The sequence below is a fragment of the Pistacia vera genome, unplaced genomic scaffold (genome assembly GCF_008641045.1).
Source record: "Pistacia vera cultivar Batoury unplaced genomic scaffold, PisVer_v2 Contig50, whole genome shotgun sequence".
Taxonomy (NCBI): domain Eukaryota; kingdom Viridiplantae; phylum Streptophyta; class Magnoliopsida; order Sapindales; family Anacardiaceae; genus Pistacia; species Pistacia vera.
The window spans coordinates 1,241,624-1,263,016 of record NW_022196335.1 but is presented as its reverse complement, the minus strand read 5'-3'; the positions used below and the strand labels follow the sequence as shown (position 1 = coordinate 1,263,016).

At 44.9% G+C, this 21,393-nt stretch overlaps 2 protein-coding genes and 1 long non-coding RNA gene across 3 annotated transcripts; all 3 read right to left on the bottom strand.

Moving 5' to 3' along the window:
- Positions 1-426, bottom strand: LOC116105489. The gene is made up of 3 exons (XR_004124090.1): positions 353-426; positions 175-231; positions 1-40 (listed from the first exon to the last, which is right to left on the bottom strand). It is a non-coding gene; the product is annotated as an uncharacterized LOC116105489 (long non-coding RNA).
- A 9,101-nt stretch (positions 427-9,527) lies between these two features.
- LOC116105538 (cysteine-rich receptor-like protein kinase 7) lies at positions 9,528-13,137 on the bottom strand. The gene is made up of 4 exons (XM_031391941.1): positions 12,688-13,137; positions 12,263-12,575; positions 9,740-9,977; positions 9,528-9,645 (listed from the first exon to the last, which is right to left on the bottom strand). Exons 1-4 carry the CDS (start codon positions 13,135-13,137, stop codon positions 9,528-9,530), a joined length of 1,119 nt encoding a protein of 372 aa, XP_031247801.1.
- A 4,753-nt stretch (positions 13,138-17,890) lies between these two features.
- LOC116105537 (cysteine-rich receptor-like protein kinase 21) lies at positions 17,891-18,359 on the bottom strand. The gene is made up of 2 exons (XM_031391940.1): positions 18,103-18,359; positions 17,891-18,008 (listed from the first exon to the last, which is right to left on the bottom strand). The coding sequence occupies exons 1-2, from the start codon at positions 18,357-18,359 to the stop codon at positions 17,891-17,893; spliced, it is 375 nt and encodes a 124-aa protein (XP_031247800.1).
- Between the last annotated feature and the right edge of the window lie 3,034 nt (positions 18,360-21,393).

The window sequence follows — 21,393 nt, the reverse complement described above, 5'->3', positions numbered from 1 at the left end:
GGACAATCTCGAGCCTCCTTGCATTTTCGGTAGAAACCGTCTGAAAGAAATAATGTACAAGTTAATAACTTAAAAGTAATGAAAAATTCTTGGAATCACAAAATTTTATAGAATAATATTTCTCATTACTAAGCAAACTAATTATTAAATATATACGAATGCTCACATCCATACCTCCATTAATGATGGAAGCTCATTCTCAGAAACTGGAAAATCTTGAAGGGTAAGCATCTGCTCATCAAACGGAAATGAATAACCAACATTCAATTTAAATGCTCATTCTCATTCTCATCAACATATCATCAAAGTGAAATGAATAACCAACATTCAATTTAAATGCTCACATTCATACCTTCAAACTGTGAAGTTGTCCTGAAAGGAGCTGCTGCCACATTTCGTCGCTCATGGTCGTTAATGCCGGAATCGTTATAATTGTCAAATATTTAAGAGGCAAGCATATGGATTTTATTAGGGTCTCAATTATTCGGTAACTCTTGAGCGTACTTGCATTTTCGGTATAAATTATCTGAAAGAAATAATGTACAGGTTATTAACTTAATGTAATGAAAAAATCTTTGATCACAAAATTTATAGAATAATATTGCTCATTACTAAGCAAACTAATTATTAAATATATGCAAATGCTCACATCCATACCTCCATTAATTGAAGCTCATTCTCATCAACTAGAAGCTCATTCTCATTAACTCGAAGCTCATTCTCAGCAACTCGAAGCTCATTCTCATTAACTCGAAGCTCATTCTCATTAACTTGAAGCTCATTCTCATATTCATTTCCGAGCCTTGAAGAACCAATAATGTTTTCATCCTTTCTGAAAATGAAAACAGCTGCAACAATAGCAAAGACTAGTAGCAAAACTTGTGCTGTATAACTGTTGTTGATCTTGATGCCCAAAACTGCCAGAAATGTAGCAATCAACTGAACCACTGAGAAGCCAATCTCCACCACCCCAAGTTGCTTCTCAGCATGTACTCTGGTTCTTTGCAGCATACAAGTTAAAATGGTCATCATAAAACTAAATATCGATAAGAGAAATGCAGCAAGAAGGATACTCCTGCGGCTTTGCCCAAGCACATCCAAAAGCAATGATATTATTTCCAAGATAACGAAAAACACCGCAAGTAGTGCACGCTGCTTACTTTCACAAAGTAACTCACATCCCTACAACAATAATTTTGAGAGACTCAAGTTATATGATATATTTCAAAACCAAAGAACTAAAAATAAATTGAAAGTGCTCCAACAAAGCTAAAATTTTCTGGACACTTGTGTGTATAAACAAAGGAGAAAAAAAAGAAAACTACAGTACAGATATTTTGTTCAGCTTTGTTTGCTGAAATCTTATCCATCAAATTTGTTTCTAACTTTTCAGGATAACTTTTAACAGCCAATATGAAAGCCCAACAAGTACCTTCATATACTTCCAAGTTAATTAACATAACACAAGCTAAAAGAAATTAGGTAAGTTAAAAAAACAAACAGCTGTAAATATAAAATAACAGCAGATTAACAATACCAAAAATTAATTTACTGTCAGGCTCCAAAATTCTTCACCTAAACCGTGGAGAATAATATAGTCTTGTTAACAGTTTCAATACAGGTACAGCTCTGAAAATTCGAATTGGGAAATAATTTTAAGTAATATTTTTGGAACTTGGGTGCAGGATTTATATTAATATGAATAACTGGTGTGTCGAAAGTCTTTGATAATTTGCTTAATGCTCACCAGGCAGACCAAAGAGCAGATGGATGAAAAGAGATCCAGATCATTAGACAAATGGCTTCTGTGTCTCCAAATCACGTTCCTGCNTACGCAGGTTCGATCCTATACTTGGATCGGTAGCAAAACGTTCGTCGACAAATTTGGAGGAGCCTTCAACGTGCGTTTGTTTCTCTTAACTCATGTTGAATATTTATACAGATTTTATTTAATATAAATTGTTAAAATCATACCCTTGATCTTGGCTCATGTAAACGATCCTGTTATTTATTTTTTTTGTTTCCGCTGCGTATACGGGACCGTTTACTAACAGCATGGGCAGACGAGCTACCCGGAGTCCTCTGGTCCTACCGAACCACGGCTCGATCATCAACTGGTGAAACCCCTTTCTCCCTGACATACGGTTTCGAAGCAGTCATTCCAGCCGAAGTATCAGTTCCGTCCACCAGGCTCCAATGGGCAGACGAGAAATCAAACAGTCAAAACCTTTGCCAGAACCTAGACACTGTGGATGAGCTACGGGAACAGGCGAGCATCCGCAACGCAGTCTACTAGCAACAGGCCGCCTGACATTATAACCGCAACGTAAGGATCCGCACTTTCAAGATAGGCGACTGGGTCCTTCGGAGGGTCTTCCAAAACACCAAGGAAATTAACTCTGGCAAACTCGGCCCCACCTGGGAAGGCCCCTACAAGATAATCAAAGAAGCAGGGAAGGGCGCCTACAAACTCCAGACCCCCGAAGGCAAAGACATCAACAACAGTTGGAATGCCGTTCACCTCAAACGCTACTACTCGTAGGTGAACCCTGTATTTTTTTAGGTTTTGTTTTTCATTTCTTTTCATTGTTAAAAAAAAGGATGAGTGGGCCTATCCACCTCCTCTTAGACAGTCAGCCTCATGGCCAGATATTTAATGAAGTATTATTCAGAAGTTCTCATCTTCAAATCAACCCCGGTCGACGAATTGCTTACACCTTCAAATCGGCTCTGCCCGATAAACGTACGGACACCTTCAAATCGGCCCTGCCCGATAAACATACGGACACCTTCAAATCGGCCCTGCCCGATAAACATACGGACACCTTCAAATCGGCCCTGTCCGATAAACGTACGGACACCTTCAAATCGGCCCTGCCTGATAAACGTATGGACACCTTCAAATCGGCCCTGCCCGATAAAGGTACGGACACCCGATAAACGTACGGACACCTTCAAATCGGCTCTGTCGATAAAGGTACGGACACCTTCAAATCGGCCCTGCCGATAAACGTACGAACACCTTCAAATCGGCCCTGCCCGATAAACGTACGGACACCTTCAAATCGGCTCTGCCCGATGAACGTACGGACACCTTCAAATCGACCCTGCCAGATGAAAGTACGGGCACCTTCAAATCGGCCCTGTCGATAAATGTACGGACACCTTCAAATCGGCCCTGCCCGATAAACGTACGGACACCTTCAAATCGGCCCTGCCCGATGAACGTACGGACACCTTCAAATCAGCCTTGCCCGATACATACGGACACCTTTCAAATCAACCCCGGTCGATGTACTCACACCCGCGAATCAACCCCGCTCGACTCACGATGACACCTTTAGATCGACCTCGCCCGATCCCAGACTCGGTACCTTGGGACCGGCCCCATTCGACCCAAAAGCTGAACTGAAGATGCAACGTCATTCATCCAGTGGACTACACACTCGGTCAGCTAGACCGAATGGATAATTCCTACACCATCGACAAACAAAGCACCAACCCAGCCCAACATAAGGCCTACATGCCTTAGCCATTGGGCCACGCTGAGGTAACATATACAAACATAATGCATCTACCAGAAGAGAAATAAAAGAACAGTTCATTCATCCAAGGAGACAACACTAGAAATCAAAATAGTCAAAGGTGGTATATACAGCATCAAACGCCCCAGTTCAGAATACAAAAAACGGCACAGACGCCAGACAAAAGGGCATCGCAGGCCCCAAAATACAAAACCTAGAGAGCTCTAAGCATCCTCAGCACGAGCATCATCCTCCATCACCAAATCAGTCGCCATGTCCGCACCACTAGCGATCAGCCCCGCGGCCCAGTCGCTCACATCTCCAACACCCGACTGCCCCGGCTGACTAAGGTCAGGCGCCTGCTCCTCGTTCTGCCCCCCGGATGACCAGTTCCTTCCTCCAACAACTCCTGCATGAGCAGAATGTCTTCATCCGGATCCTAATGAGAGGTCCGCCCTTCCTTGAACTCCAGCATGAGCTCGCCTCGGGCCTTGATGATGGCGTCATCAACAATGGAGATGCATTGCTCTCTGAGGGACTCGACCTCCGCGGTCCTCTCGGCTAACTCGCGCCGTAACCTCTCGACTTCGGCCTCACTATCCCTGAGGCGTTGCTGACTCTCCTGGTCAGCCTTCCGGAATGCTGCCTCCCTCTGCCGTAAACCAGTGTTGGCCTTGGATACCTCCTGTATCCGCTTCTCCTACGCCATGACAGACTTCCTCAGATGAAGACTGCTAGTGAGTACCTGCACAACAATAACTCAGCAACGAGAACAAAGCCAAAAACAGGAAAAATAACAAATACTGTCGTACCTGAACGGCGCAGGATACACCCCAATCAGCGGCAGCAACTGCACCCATCTGATTTAGGCGCGCCTCATCCGTCGGGAACATGAAAGAGTCTACCAGCCTACTCATAGATGTCGTGTCAGAATAAGTCGACGCAGTAGCCGGAATCGTGATAGTAATAGTCCCGGCTTCCTCATCTACAACGGCGGCCTGGGATGACCTGGCTCCCACTGAAGGCTGTTGACTCGACGATTGCTGACTCGGCGACGTCACCAACACATCTCCTACCCTCCTCTCCTCCCTGGCCAAGGACTCCCTCCTTTTCTTCTCTCGGCGTCGGGCAATAGACTCACTCGCGCTCGGGACGGTCAACTTCTTCATCAACGATTCTGCAAGGGCAAATTCTCCAACTGTTAGTGGGTTCAGCCCGGACTCACCAAAAATGATATGGTTGCAGTATCGGCTAAGAAGCATATCCCATGTCTGCTTCAGCGAGGCTAAGAAGCATATCTCTACTCCGGCCCAAAGAATACTGCTCCTCATATTGGACTCTGCTAGCACTACTCGCCAATCCCTCTGCTCCAATAGGATGGCAAACACCCTCTGGGTAGCTACGTCCAAGCCGTCCCCGCTCTGCCCAGCACGATTGAAATCAAGCTCTGCAAACAAAAAATACAATCAAGATTTAGTAATCAAAAGTACGAAAGAAACGACTAAGTTCTCACCAGTGGCTTGCCAGCCGATCGGGATCTCGCCCGTGCCCCCCTCTCTGAAAACGGCCTGACCCCTTAAGAAGAAGTAGCGGTCTTTCCAGTTCTTATCACTAGACCGCAGGTCGGTCACCAGATGAGACCAGTCATGCCTCAAGTTCAGCAGATATCGGCCCTTCTCCTTATCGTTCTCCTTCAGGAAGTACGAGTATAGCAGCTTGTGCAACCCGAACACAATTTGGTGCCGAACACACAGATCCTCCAGGGCCATCAGCAATCTCCAAGTGTTTGGCATAAGTTGGGAAAGGGCGATAATGAAGTGGTTCAGCACCTCCCAGACGAGGCGAGGCATAGGCAACCTCAACCCATCATGAAACCATTTCTCGTACACATAGACCCAACCCTCAGCTTCCCAATCAACCTGCTCGTACGACCACGGGGTCTGGATTTTGACCAAACCGGGGATATGATACAATGTACGGATGCGCCACACGTCACCATCCTCCAGCACGGGCGAATAATCCCTGGTCAGAATCCCACTGCCCTGCTGACTCGGCTCTTCCTCGGAGCTACTACCGGATGAAGATGGACTGCCAGCCCCTCCGGAGTCTTCCCCACTCCTACCATGCCTGCCCGAGCCAGTCGGCCCAGCTTCACTCGACCTTGGAGCAGCAACACTAATTGCGGTCGGCACGCCCACCGGGACGCTCCCTTCAGGCATCATCATAATAGTTGGGGCACGCTCATACTCATCCCCAACATCCACCACATCTCGACTCGACTCTGCTGACGTATCGTTTGACATATCGGATCGATCGCTCGCCCGTCCCAACCGACCGACTCGTTCCTTGTTATGGAACTCAACTATAAGAAATGCTCAAGTGTCAACCTAGCTACCGATCGCCCTTCAACACTGACCGACACCCCCGAAAGTTAGCCTTTTCAATCTCAGTCGACCCGTCCTATCGAGAATATGGAACCTTAGAAGATCAGTTGCCCCACCTAACTGATCGACCGAAGGAAGAGGCACGCAACTAGTCGACCTGCCCGATAATCAGACCTCACCCTACCCTTGGTCGACCTCTCCAACCAACCGACCCTGGAACCAGGTTCGGCAGAGTACTTCGCTCGCCCCAGATGACCGACCCACCTCCAAGCTCAAACCAAGTCACCTACTCGCCTTGCTCACTAACCCACTAACCTAAAAACTCCCACTCGCCCTGGATGACCGACCGTCTCTTCAGTCCGCTCCACGCGCCCCCTCTCCACCCGGTTGGATGGAGCGGACAGCCTAACTCTTAACTCCAACGAGGTTACACCCTATTCGGTCAGGCGGACCGACCAAATGACCTCGTACTAAGCACAACTTCGTCTTCCCGATCCCGACTAAAAAACCTAGAAAATGCTCGAAATTGCCGGATTCTTCCCGGATATCCACCAGAAAATTCAAATCTATACCTTTTCTCTGAATCCTAACATGAAAACACTTGGAAACCCAGTGTGAACCCCCTCAAAAGTTCAAAAAAAACCTTCATCCTACCTCCCAAAGTTTCAACCACAAAAAAAAAACCCACAAACAGAACAGCAAATCGGCATAAAAAGAAAAATTGGTTACCTTGTTGCAAAAAAAACCACCGTCGCTCAAAGAAACTGAGACAAAAAAGAACAAAAGAAGAACAAAAAAGAGAGATTTTTCTTTTGGTGAAAGCACAAAACAAACGCGAACAGTCTGCTCTCCAGTTTTGTAAAGAAAATGCAGACAAGTGGCAGTTCGTGATTGGCCAGTTGTCAGGGGGTCTCTTCGTTTTCCCGCTCTCGAAACGACGGATCGATCGCCACCATACACGTGGCAGCGATCCAGACCACCTGGGAAACCGTGGCCCTGTACGGAAGCTGCATCTTGGTCGCCCGGCCCTTCCGGCTGACTCAGCTTGTACCTCTCGAAATGAGTTCAACGCGCATCCAACCTTCACACCCCAACGAGTCCACTTGGCCACTCGATGCGTCCGACCGACTCAGCTTTTCAGGTCAGGAGCCCTCCCAGGCATCCCATGCTCGGCCAGCCCGGAAGGCCTGGTCGATCAATGCATGAGCTTGGAATAGCCCGGGTTAAGCCCTCTTCAGAACAAAGCTGGAAGCCTCGCCCATTCGTCCGTTCGTGGCGAATGAGTGGACAACGTGTAGTTGGGGTGCCTCACCCACCTAGTCGTCCCAACACCCCGACCGAATGAAGCTTTTTAGTGAACTTCCTGAGCTCGTCCGATCCGGCATGATGAATGACTGCCCCTTATGCAGTTTCCTTGCTAGTCGCGCGGACGTACCGAGTGACCATACCTAGTTCTCTGCTCTTTGGCTCGTCGAACCGATCAGGCATATCGAGATGGTGGCATGCTCTTAGTTAGGAGTGGATACCAAACGACGTCCAATCAAGGATCACCTGCAACGGTTAGAGCATTCACTTCAATGATCGTTCGTCCATGAGGGAAGACCGAGCTCGCCTTGAGCGTAACCTACTCTCTGACTTAAGGTACTCTCAACTCAGAGAGTGGGGGACAAACTGTTAGGGCCAAAAATCGTCATTGGCCCAAATAGGGAAACAGGACCACTAGTGAAGAAAGACCAAGCCCAGTCCTACAGAGGCCCAATTCAGATTAGTCCTATTTGATACGAGGTATAGCCGGCCCAAACCATGTGGGCGCGAGCCTCCTAGTCCCAGTCCACTTCCTGGGTCCATGGGCGAGTCCAGAGCCTATAGCCCCCTCAGAGTATTTTCCCATTCCTGATCACTTTCCCACTTGGAGTTATTCTCCTAATCAGAATCAACTTCCTATCCGGACACTGGTAAGACAGCTTATTACGGCCCTGATTCTTCTAGGGTTGGCATCAGAGTCATACTAGGACTCCTACTCCTACCAGGATTGGGAGACCAGACGACCACTATATAAGCAGAGGCCAGCCCTCTCACAAAGGACACGACATTACACCTTCACAACCGGAGCTCTTACTTGAGAGCTTCGCTTCACCGCCGTAGTCACAGTCCCCGACTAGACTTCCGGTAATCTCTTGCCCTCTAGCCCTCACTATATTAGCCTTTCAGCCTTGCTGACTTGAGCGTCAGAGTGCCTACGGCAAACACCACCCTGGTGTTTCCCGTTCGCTTCACACGTGTGTTTCTCTACGTGTGCAGGTACAGCAGATCGCTGGTGGCCTCAACCTCACGGGATCAGACCCCCCTTTCCGTACAGGTAGATTTTTACGTCTACACCATCATAAGTGTAATTAATTCTTCATTTGCTTATAGGTTAGCCATTGTCCGCTGGTTCCCAAGTGTCCAATATGCATGCATTAAGTAACAAAAATAAAACTTCTTAGTTGAATTAAGTAATAAGAGATTTATACATTTTGATGCATGCCATCAACTGACTTGGTTTCCACAATGGCAAATTTCATCATTAATTTATCTTCTAGAAAATTCTTTTGTAACTTCTTTTATGTTTTATACTATACATGAAAAGTTCTCAAATACTTTTGATTTATTTTTTATGTTTCCAAGATATATATAAGTATTCCATGTTTCTGTTTGTTTGCACTTCATGTTTATTTAAAGAAATATGGAATTTTTTAGCAAATCGTTTCTATGAATTCTTTTAGGTGTTGAAATAGATTGTAAAGGTATTTGAATGAACTTTAATATTGGAGCCTTGTCGAAGTTGAGCGATATGGAAGATTTGTTGGAGACAGATGAACAGATCCAATTCCTGGTGCAAGAACAAGTTCATATTTTCTTGCACTAGTTTTAAGGCCATCCACTGATGCTCTGCTTTTGCAAATTTTCTGTTTATGCTCTGCTTTTGCACATTTGCCCAAGTAATTTGCTTTTTGTTGCACAGATTTTTGGTTTATGCTATTTGAGAATTTAGAGTAACAATTATCTTAATTGATGAACATGTAATACAAAACTACACCTAATAAATTTAACCCAAACTACAGGAAAGGGATTAATCCTGTTTAGTTCGCCAAAATTCCAAGACACGCTTTATCAATTGCCAACCTAATAAGCTATAGTATATAATTCATCTAGTTACAACATTTGAAATTGTTACATCATTAATTGATGACGTGCTTCTTGAATAACCTTTTAACTGTCTTATATGTTTATTCTATTTACTTTGCTTTGAGAAAGCGAGCTTTTTTGGAATTATCGTATTAGTGTTTGCAATTTTGAGCATCGAGAAAACTTTTAACATGGACGGTCGATCAATTGGATTTTCTTGGATACATAATAGAGTGATTTAAAAGCAACTCATTAATTTATAGGATAAATATGCATTGTCTAGTGATACATCTGTAAACTCCATGCCTTTACCATCATTCCACAGCTCATACACCTGAAATTATTAAATTATTTATTCTATTGCTAAGTACATTTTGATACACATAACCAATACTAGCTTTTAAGGAAATTAACTTACATAGTCTAGAAGGCTCAAACAGTTGTTCGAACCTTATAAAAGGGAAATCCTTTTGCCACTTATGATCTGTAGAAGTAGAACCCCAAAACTATAAACATCTAATTTGGTAGAGTATATGCCTCTTCTAGCATACTCAGGAGGAACATAACTACTACATTGGATTATCACAAAACAATAACAAAGTAATAAATAAGACAAGCGAAATCATGAGACAATTCTATAGCATTAGAAGTATAGAAACTTACATTGTTCCTACAATACGGCTTGTGTTTGCTTCAAGATCATCTTTAGCAAATATTCTAGCCATGCCAAAGTATGATATTTTTGGCTTCATATTTCCTTCTAACAAGACATTACTAGCTTTTAAATCTTGATGAATAATAGTCAATCTTGAGTATTCTTTGAGATATAAAAGCGCTTGTGTAACTGCTTCAATGATATGTACACGTTTTTCCCAATCCAAAACAAATTGCCTGATGGGGTCTGCATCAAAATTAATCATAAGTTAACCATCTGATATGTGCCACTTTGGAAGCATGTCATGCATGCACTGGAGCATGAAATGGAAGTGGCAAAATGGGATGACTTGGTAAAAGTTTGTTTGGGTTATCTGTTAGTTAGGACTTGGTCAAATTGTTTTAATCTTAGTGAATAAAATCGTGGGATAGTGGGATAGTGGTTGCTATCCTCTTTCCTACTAATTAGCTTATTGTTACTTTTTACTTTCCCTGTTAGTTGTATGGCTATATACAGCCTGAGTGAGTTCAATAAAGGGGGCAGAATTTTAGCCCGTAATTCCTCTCTTCTTCTCCTTCCAAGTCCCCTCTTCACCCTTATCTAAATTCTTTCTTATTAGTGGTATCAGAGCATGGCTTTGACCATGGACACTTGCAGCAAAACGAATGTGGAATTCCGCAACTAAGTCAATGAAGCATTAGCATGACATGAATCAAGCTTCGATCAAGTGAACGCTGCCTTACAAGAGGTGTTAGTGGAGCGGACGACTAACTCTTAACTCCAACGAGGTTACACCCTATTCGGTCAGGCGGACCGACCAACGACCTCGTACTAAGCACAACTTCGTCTTCCCGATCCCGACTAAAAAACCAGAAAATGCTCGAAATTGCCGGATTCTTCCGGATATCCACCAAAAAATTCAAATCTATCCTTTCTCTGAATCATAACTGAAAACACTTGGAAACCCAGTGTGAACCCCCTCAAAAGTTCAAAAAAAACCTTCATCCTACCTCCCAAAGTTTCAACCCCCAAAAAAAACCCACAAACAGAACAGCAAATCAGCCTAAAAAAAAAATGGTTACCTTATTGCAGAAAAACCACCGTTGCTGAAGAAACTAAGACAAAAAAGAACAAAAGAAGAACAAAAAGAGATTTTTCTTTTGGTGAAAGCACAAAACAAACGCGGACAGAAGAGACAGTCTGCTCTCAGTTTTGTAAAGAAAATGCAGACACGTGGTAGTTTGTGATTGGCCGTTGTCAGGGGGTCTCTTCATTTTCCCGCTCTCGAAACGACGATCGATCGCCACCATACACGTGCAGCGATCCAGACCACCTGGGAAACCGTGCCCTGTACGAAAGCTGATCTTGGTCTCCCCGCCCTTCCGGCTGACTCAGCTTGACCTCCCGAAATGAGTTCGACGCGCATCCAACCTTCACACCCTAACGAGCTCACTTGGCCACTTAATCCGTCCGACTGACTCAGCTTTTCAGGTCAGGAGCCCTCCCAGCATCCCATGCTCGGCCAGCCCGGAAGGCCTGGTCAATCGATGCATGAGCTTGGAATAGCCCGGGTTAAGCCCTCTTCAGAACAAAGCTGAAGCCTCGCCCATTCGTCCGTCCGTGGCGAACGAGTGGACAACGTGTAGTTGGGTGCCTCACCCACCTGTCGTCCCAACACCCCGACCGAATGAAGCTTTTAGTGAACTTCCTAAACTCGTCCGATCCGGCATGACAATGACTACCCCTTACGCAGTTTCCTTGCTAGTCGCGCAGACGTACCGAGCGACCATACCTAGTTCTCTGCTCTTCAGCTCTCGAACCGATCAGGCATATCGCATGGTGGCATGCTCTTGTTAGGAGTGTGATACCGAACGACGTCCAATCAAGGATCACCTGCAATGGTCAGAGCATTCACTTCAATGATCGTTCGTCCATGAGGGAAGACCGAGCTCGCCTTGAGCGTAACCTACTCTCTGACTTAAGGTACTCTCAACTCAGAGAGTGGGGACAAACTGTTATGGCCAAAAACGTCCTTGGCCCAAATAGGGAAACAGGACCACTAGTGAAGAAAGACCAGGCCCAGTCCTACAGAGGCCCAATTCAGATTAGTCCTATTTGATACGAGGTATAGCCGGCCCAAACCATGTAGGCGCGAGCCTCCTAGTCCCAGTCCACTTCCTGGGTCCATGGGCGAGTCCAGAGCCCATAGCCCCCTTAGAGTATTTTCCCATTCCTGATCACTTTCCCACTCGGAGTTATTCTCCTAATCAGAACCAACTTCCTATCCGGACACTGGTAAGATAGCTTATTACGGCCCTGATTCTTCTAGGGTTGGCATAGAGTCATACTAGGACTCCTACTTCCACCAGGATTGGGAGACCAGACGACCACTATAAAGCAGAGGCCAGCCCTCGCCCAAATGACACTTTGCATGTAAACCGTTTTTTTAATCCATGCTTTCATTCTCCATCTCCACCACTCTTCATGCATGCTGAATCTTTCATGCTCCTCATCCTGCCCCCCTGGATGACCAGTTCCTTCCTCCAACAACTCCTGCATGAGCAGAATGTCTTCATCCGGATCCCAATGAGAAGTCCGCCCTTCCTTGAACTCCAGCATGAGCTCGCCTCGGGCCTTGATGATGGCGTCATCAATAATGGAGATGCACTGCTCCCTGAGGGACTCGACCTCTATGGTCCTCTCGGCCAACTCGTGCCGTAACCTCTCGACTTTGGCCTCACTATCCCTGAGGCGTTGCTGACTCTCCTGCTCAGCCTTCCGGAATGTTGCCTCCCTCTGCCGTAAACCAGTGTTGGCCTTGGATACCTCCTGTATCCGCTTCTCCTACTCCACGACAGACTTCCTCAGATGAAGACTGCTAGTGAGTACCTGCACAACAATAACTCAGCAACGAGAACAAAGCCAAAAACAGGAAAAATAAAAAATACTGCCGTACCTGAACGGCGCGGGATACACCCCAATCGGCGGCAGCAACTGCACCCATCTGATTTAGGCGCGCCTCGTCCGCCGGGAACAAGAAAGAGTCTGCCAGCCTACTCATAGATGTCGTGTCGGAATAAGTCGACGCAGTAGCCGGAATCATGATAGTAATAGTCCCGACTTCCTCATCTACAACGACGGCCTGGGACGACCCGGCTCCCACTGAAGGCTGTTGACTCGGAGGTTGCTGACTCGGCGACGTCGCCAACACATCTTCTACCCTCCTCTCCTCCCTGGCCAAGGACTCCCTCATTTTCTTCTCTCGGCGTCGGGCAATAGACTCACTCGCGCTCGGGACGGTCAACTTCTTCATCAACGATTCTGCAAGGGCAAATTCTCCATTTGTTAGTGGGTTCAACCCGGACTCACCAAAAATGATATGGTTGCAGTATCGGCTAAGAAGCATATCCCATGTCTGCTTCAGCGAGGGGAAGGGAGTACCTCTCTGAATAGCCTCTACTCCGGCCCAAAGAATGCTGCTCCTCAGATTGGACTCTGCTAGCACTACTCGCCAATCCCTCTACTCCAATGGGATGGCAAACACCCTCTGGGTAGCTACGTCCAAGCCGTCCTCGCTCTGCCCAGCATGATTGAAATCAAGCTCTGCAAACAAAAAACACAATCAAGATTTAGTAATCAAAAGTACGAAAGAAACGACTAAGTTCTCACTAGTGGCTCGCCAGCCGATCGGGATCTCGCCCGTGCCCTTTTCTCCGAAAACGGCCTGACCCCTTAAGAAGAAGTAGCGGTCTTTCCAGTTCTTATCACTAGACCGTAGGTCGGTCACCAGATGAGACCGGTCGTGCCTCAAGTTCAGCAGATATCGGCCCTTCTCCTTATCGTTCTCCTTCAGGAAGTACGAGTACAGCAGCTTGTGCAACCCGAACACAATTTGGTGCCGAACACACAGATCCTCCAGGGCCATCAGCAATCTCCAAGCGTTCGGCATAAGTTGGGAAATGGCGATAATGAAGTGGTTCAGCACCTCCCAGACGAGGCGAGGCATAGGCAACCTCAACCCGTCATGAAACCATTTCTCGTACACACAGACCCAGCCCTCAGCTTCCCAATTAACCTGCTCGTACGACCGCGGGGTCTGGATTTTGACCGAACCGGGGATATGATACAATGTACGGATGCGCCACACGTCACCATCCTTCAGCACGGGCAGATAATCCCTGGTCAGAATCCCACTGCCCTGCTGGCTCAGCTCTTCCTCGGAGCTACTACCAAATGAAGATGGACTGCCAGCCCCTTCGGAGTCTTCCCCACTCCTACCATGCCTGCTCGAGCCACTCGGCCCAGCTTCACTCGACCCTGGAGCAGCAACACTAACTGCGATTGGCACGCCTACCGGGACGCTCCCTTTAGGCATCATCACAATAGTCGGGGCACGCTCATACTCATCCCCAACATCCACCACATCTCGACTCAACTCTGCTGACGTATCGTCTGACATATCGGATCGCTCGCCCATCCCAACTGACCGACTCGTTCCTTGTTATGGAACTCAACTATAAGAAACGCTCAAGTGTCAACCTAGCTATCGGTCGCCCTTCAACACCGACCGACACCCCCGAAAGTCAGCCTCTTCAATCTCAGTCGACCCGTCCTATCGAGAATATGGAACCTTAGAAGATTAGTCGCCCCACCTAACTGACCGACTGAAGGAAGAGGCACGCTACTAGTCGACCTACCCGATAACCAGACCTCACCCTACCCTTGGTCGACCTCTCCAACCAACCGACCCTGGAACCAGGTTTGGCAGAGTACTTTGCTCGCCCCAGACGACCGACCCACCTCCAAGCTCAAACAAGTCACCTACTCGCCTTGCTCACTAACCCACCAACCTAAAAACTCCCACTTGCCCTGGATGACCGACCGTCTCTTCAGTCTGCTCCACGCGCCCCCTCTCCACCTGGTTGGATGGAGCGGACGACCTAACTCTTAACTCCAACGAGGTTACACCCTATTCGGTCAGGCGGACCGACCGAACGACCTCGTACTAAGCACAACTTCGTCTTCCCGATCCCGACTAAAAAACCCAGAAAATGCTCGAAATTGCCGGATTCTTCCCGGATATCCACCAAAAAATTCAAATCTATACCTTTTCTCTGAATCATAACATGAAAACACTTGGAAACCCAGTGTGAACCCCCTCAAAAGTTCAAAAAAAACCTTCATCCTACCTCCCAAAGTTTCAACCACCCAAAAAAAACCCACAAACAGAACAGCAAATCAGCCTAAAAAGAAAAAATGGTTACCTTATTGCAGAAAAAACCACCGTTGCTGAAAGAAACTAAGACAAAAAAGAACAAAAGAAGAACAAAAAAGAGAGATTTTTCTTTTGGTGAAAGCACAAAACAAACGCGGACAGAAGATGAACAGTCTGCTCTCAAGTTTTGTAAAGAAAATGCAGACACGTGGTAGTTTGTGATTGGCCAGTTGTCAGGGGGTCTCTTCATTTTCCCGCTCTCGAAACGACGGATCGATCGCCACCATACACGTGGCAGCGATCCAGACCACCTGGGAAACCGTGGCCCTGTACGAAAGCTGTATCTTGGTCTCCCCGCCCTTCCGGCTGACTCAGCTTGTACCTCCCGAAATGAGTTCGACGCGCATCCAACCTTCACACCCTAACGAGTCCACTTGGCCACTTAATCCGTCCGACTGACTCAGCTTTTCAGGTCAGGAGCCCTCCCAAGCATCCCATGCTCGGCCAGCCCGGAAGGCCTGGTCAATCGATGCATGAGCTTGGAATAGCCCGGGTTAAGCCCTCTTCAGAACAAAGCTGGAAGCCTCGCCCATTCGTCCGTCCGTGGCGAACGAGTGGACAACGTGTAGTTGGGGTGCCTCACCCACCTGGTCGTCCCAACACCCCGACCGAATGAAGCATTTTAGTGAACTTCCTAAACTCGTCCGATCCGGCATGACGAATGACTACCCCTTACGCAGTTTCCTTGCTAGTCGCGCAGACGTACCGAGCGACCATACCTAGTTCTCTGCTCTTCAGCTCGTCGAACCGATCAGGCATATCGCGATGGTGGCATGCTCTTGTTCAGGAGTGGATACCGAACGACGTCCAATCAAGGATCACCTGCAATGGTCAGAGCATTCACTTCAATGATCGTTCGTCCATGAGGGAAGACCGAGCTCGCCTTGAGCGTAACCTACTCTCTGACTTAAGGTACTCTCAACTCAGAGAGTGGGGGACAAACTGTTATGGCCAAAAATCGTCCTTGGCCCAAATAGGGAAACAGGACCACTAGTGAAGAAAGACCAGGCCCAGTCCTACAGAGGCCCAATTCAGATTAGTCCTATTTGATACGAGGTATAGCCGGCCCAAACCATGTAGGCGCGAGCCTCCTAGTCCCAGTCCACTTCCTGGGTCCATGGGCGAGTCCAGAGCCCATAGCCCCCTTAGAGTATTTTCCCATTCCTGATCACTTTCCCACTCGGAGTTATTCTCCTAATCAGAACCAACTTCCTATCCGGACACTGGTAAGATAGCTTATTACGGCCCTGATTCTTCTAGGGTTGGCATAGAGTCATACTAGGACTCCTACTTCCACCAGGATTGGGAGACCAGACGACCACTATATAAGCAGAGGCCAGCCCTCTCACAAAGGACACGACATTACACCTTCACAACCGGAGCTCTTACTTGAGAGCTTCATTTCACCACCGTAGTCACAGTCCCCGACTAGACTTCCGGTAATCTCTTGCCCTCTAGCCTCACTATATTAGCCTTTCAGCCTTGCTGACTTGAGCGTCGGAGTGCCTACGACAAACACCACCCTGGTGTTTCCCGTTTGCTTCACGCGTGTGTTTCTCTACGTGTGTAGGTACAGCAGATTGCTGGTGGCCTCAACCTCACGGGATCAGACCCCACTTTCCGTACAGGTAGATTTTTACGTCTACACCATCATAAGTGTAATTAATTCTTCATTTATAGGTTAGCCATTGTCTGCTGGTTCCCAATTGTCCAATATGCATGCATTAAGTAACAAAAATAAAACTTCTTAGTTGAATTAAGTAATAAGAGATTTATACATTTTGATGCATGCCATCAACTGACTTGGTTTCCACGATGGCAAATTTCATCATTAATTTATCTTCTAGAAAATTCTTTTGTAACTTCTTTTATGTTTTATACCATACATGAAAAGTTCTCAAATATTTTTGATTTATTTTTTATGTTTCCAAGATATATACAAGTATTCCATGTTTCTGTTTGTTTGCACTTCATGTTTATTTAAAGAAATATGGAATTTTTTAGCAAATCGTTTCTATGAATTCTTTTAGGTGTTGAAATAGATTGTAAAGGTATCTGAATGAACTTTAATATTGGAGCCTTGTCGAAGTTGAGCGATATGGAGGATTTGTTGGAGACAGATGAACAGATCCAATTCCTGGTGCAAGAACAAGTTCATATTTTCTTGCACTAGTTTTAAGGCCATCCACTGATGCTCTGCTTTTGCAAATTTTCTGTTTATGCTCTGCTTTTGCACATTTGCCCAAGTAATTTGCTTTTTGTTGCACAGATTTTTGGTTTATGCTATTTGAGAATTTAGAGTAACAATTATCTTAATTGATGAACATGTAATACAAAACTACACCTAATAAATTTAACCCAAACTACAGGAAAGGGATTAATCCTGTTTAGTTCGCCAAAATTCCAAGACACGCTTTATCAATTGCCAACCTAATAAGCTATAGTATATAATTCATCTAGTTACAACATTTGAAATTGTTACATCATTAATTGATGACGTGCTTCTTGAATAACCTTTTAACTGTCTTATATGTTTATTCTATTTACTTTGCTTTGAGAAAGCGAGCTTTTTTGGAATTATCGTATTAGTGTTTGCAATTTTGAGCATCGAGAAAACTTTTAACATGGACGGTCGATCAATTGGATTTTCTTGGATACATAATAGAGTGATTTAAAAGCAACTCATTAATTTATAGGATAAATATGCATTGTCTAGTGATACATCTGTAAACTCCATGCCTTTACCATCATTCCACAGCTCATACACCTGAAATTATTAAATTATTTATTCTATTGCTAAGTACATTTTGATACACATAACCAATACTAGCTTTTAAGGAAATTAACTTACATAGTCTAGAAGGCTCAAACAGTTGTTCGAACCTTATAAAAGGGAAATCCTTTTGCCACTTATGATCTGTAGAAGTAGAACCCCAAAACTATAAACATCTAATTTGGTAGAGTATATGCCTCTTCTAGCATACTCAGGAGGAACATAACTACTACATTGGATTATCACAAAACAATAACAAAGTAATAAATAAGACAAGCGAAATCATGAGACAATTCTATAGCATTAGAAGTATAGAAACTTACATTGTTCCTACAATACGGCTTGTGTTTGCTTCAAGATCATCTTTAGCAAATATTCTAGCCATGCCAAAGTATGATATTTTTGGCTTCATATTTCCTTCTAACAAGACATTACTAGCTTTTAAATCTTGATGAATAATAGTCAATCTTGAGTATTCTTTGAGATATAAAAGCGCTTGTGTAACTGCTTCAATGATATGTACACGTTTTTCCCAATCCAAAACAAATTGCCTGATGGGGTCTGCATCGAAATTAATCATAAGTTAACCATCTGATATGTGCCACTTTGGAAGCATGTCATGCATGCACTGGAGCATGAAATGGAAGTGGCAAAATGGGATGACTTGGTCAAAGTTTGTTTGGGTTATCTATTAGTTGGGACTTGGTCAAATTGTTTTAATCTTAGTGAATAAAATCATGGGATAGTGGGATAGTGGTTGCTATCCTCTTTCCTACTATTTAGCTTATTGTTACTTTTTACTTTCCCTGTCAGTTGTATGGCTATATACAGCCTGAGTGAGTTCAATAAAGGGGGCAGAATTTTAGCCCGTAATTCCTCTCTTCTTCTCCTTCCAAGTCCCCTCTTCACCCTTATCTAAATTCTTTCTTATTAGTGGTATCAGAGCATGGCTTTGACCATGGACACTCGCAGCAAAACGAATGTGGAATTCCGCAACTAAGTCAATGAAGCATTAGCATGACATGAATCAAGCTTCGATCAAGTGAACGCTGCCTTACAAGAGGTGTTAACTAAGTTTCAAGCTCTTCGAACCTCACTTACCTGAAAAACTAGCTCTTCCGAAACCAACTCATTAGCACGTTAAGAATCTTCACATCAACATACTTCTCGTCCTAACCCCATCAATGACCACCATCCCCAACACCTCAATTGTCCTTTCCAAAGTTTAATGGAAATGACCCCACGGGCTAGATTACAAGGCAGAACAATACTTGGATTTAAAAAATGTGGGACTAGACCAACAAGTTCAACTGGCCTCCTTCCATTTAGAAGGCATCGCTCTATAATGGCACAAATGGTTGATGAAATTTCCTGGACCACTCACATGGGGTGAATTTACCATGGCTGTACAACTTCGATTTGGTCCAATTGACTACGAGGACCCATCGGAAGCTCTGAATCGCTTCAAACAAACCACAACCATGGCCTCTTATCAAGAAGCTTTTGAAAAACTCTCCCACTCAGTTAACGACCTACCTAAAAATTTTCTAATTGGTTGTTTTATTGCAGGATTTCAAGATGACATTCGTGTCGACGTAAAAATGAAACAACCTAGAACCTTGGCAGATACGATAGGAGTGGCTTGACTAATTAAGGAACTAAACCAACTGCAAAGGAAACCAATCCAGCAAAATTTGTTCCCAACCAGCATTAGTGACACCAACAGCATCACCCAACCCAACAATTGGTGTACTTGGACCCCCACCAAACCATCGCATGAACCAAAGTTCTAATGTTCCTCCAACTCCATTCCGTAGAATTACTAATCAAGAGGCATGAGAACATCAAGAGAAGAGGTTATGTTATTACTATGATGAGAAGTTCGCCCCAGGCCATCGCTGCGAACGATTGTAATTATTTATGATTGAGGATTCACCCCATGGGAGCATCAAGGATGTCGAAGGCGTTCAACTTGAACCAGAAAATCCAGAAGCTATACCCAAAATTTCTTTTCATGCAATTGCGGGAACCAAAACCCACAAACCATATGGGTCCTTAGTAAGCTAAAAAACAAGAATGTAACGGTGCTAATAGACGGCGGCAACACTCACAACTTCATTGATCAGCCCATGGTCTCTAAGTTTGGGTTACCTGTAATTCGGGATAAGAAATTCCAAGTCATGGTTGCTAACCGAGAGAAGATAGAATGTGCTAGACAATGTCGAGCATTCACCCTCACCATTCAAGGACACACCGTCATTGCCAACTTTTACATTCTTCATGTCGTGGCATGCCAGTTGGTATTGGGAGTGCAATGGATTGAAACTCTTAGGCCTATCGAGACGGATTGCAAGCAATTAACCATGACCTTCACAGCGGGAGGAATTTCCCACACCTTTCAAGGATTAAGACAAACCGGTATTGAGGCCTTAACTGACAAGGAATTCAATGAACTACAAGGCACTGGGCTATTTTTCCAAATAGTCCCTTCCAAGAGCATCAACCAACCGAAATCCCACCCACCTGAGATACGCCAACTCCTAGCTAAATTCTCACATGTATTTGAATCACCTACTAGCTTTCCTCCAAGGCGGACACATGACCATCAAATTCAATTGCAGCCAAACACGGAACTAGTGACATGCAACCGTATCGATACCCTTATTACCAAAAAACTGAGATAGAGAAGATGGTGAAAGAGCTTTTGCATTCTAGTTTGATAAGGTTGAGTAACAACCCAATCTCATCACCAATCTTGTTAGTAAAGAAAGCAGATAGAGCTTGGTCATTTTTTGTGGATTATTGGGCTCTAAATGACATAACGGTTAAAGATAAGTATCTAATTCCTATGATTGATGAATTATTAGATGAGCACCACAAAGCCAAATTTTACTCCAAACTGGATTTATAGTGTGGATATCATCAAATCCGAGTGCATGAAGTTGACATTCCTAAAACAACATTCTAGACACACGAAGGACATTGTGAGTTTATAGTAATGGCATTTGGCCTCACAAACGCACCGGAAACCTTCCAAAGTCTCATGAACGATCTCTTCTGTCCCCATCCCCGAAATTGTTTTTTGGTTTTCTTTGATGACATTATAGTGTATTCGAAATCATGGGAAGACCATCTCACACATTTGCAAATTGTTCTAAACATCCTATCAACTAACAGTTAGTTTGCAAAAGAGTCGAAATGTCGATTCGGTGTTTTACAGGTTGAATACTTGGGTCATATAATTTCGTAAAAGTTGGTGTCAGTTGATCTCACCAAAATACAAGTTGTCATTGAGTGGCGGACACCGACAACAGTAAAAGGGGTCTGTGGGTTTCTCGATTTAGCAGGCTACTACTAGAAGTTTATCTATAATTTTGGAGTTATAGCGGCTCCTTTGACCCGACTCTTGACCAAAGATGGATTTCAATGGAATAAGGAAACATAGATGGCCTTCAAACAATTGAAAGAGGCATTAACTTCACCACCAATTTTATACCTTCCAGATTTTTCTCAACGATTACTGATTGAATGCGATGCTAGCGGCATTGGAATCGGTGTAATCCCTACCTAACAAAATCGCCCAGTGGCGTATTTTAGTAAAGCATTGAAAGGTT

What these genes read in the sequence shown, in the direction of transcription:
- LOC116105538 (XM_031391941.1), bottom strand. Translation starts at nt 13,137, where the DNA reads ATGCTTCTTAGCCGATACTGCAACCATATCATTTTTGGTGAGTCCGGG. An exon ending in GTTGTTGGAGGAAGGAACTG is followed by an intron (nt 9,978 to 12,262) that starts GTCATCCAGGGG and finishes ATTTTGATGCAG; the next exon opens with ACCCCATCAGGCAATTTGTT. An exon ending in AGCCGTATTGTAGGAACAAT is followed by an intron (nt 9,646 to 9,739) that starts GTAAGTTTCTAT and finishes AATCCAATGTAG; the next exon opens with TAGTTATGTTCCTCCTGAGT.
- LOC116105537 (XM_031391940.1), bottom strand. Translation starts at nt 18,359, where the DNA reads ATGATTAATTTCGATGCAGACCCCATCAGGCAATTTGTTTTGGATTGG. An exon ending in AGCCGTATTGTAGGAACAAT is followed by an intron (nt 18,009 to 18,102) that starts GTAAGTTTCTAT and finishes AATCCAATGTAG; the next exon opens with TAGTTATGTTCCTCCTGAGT.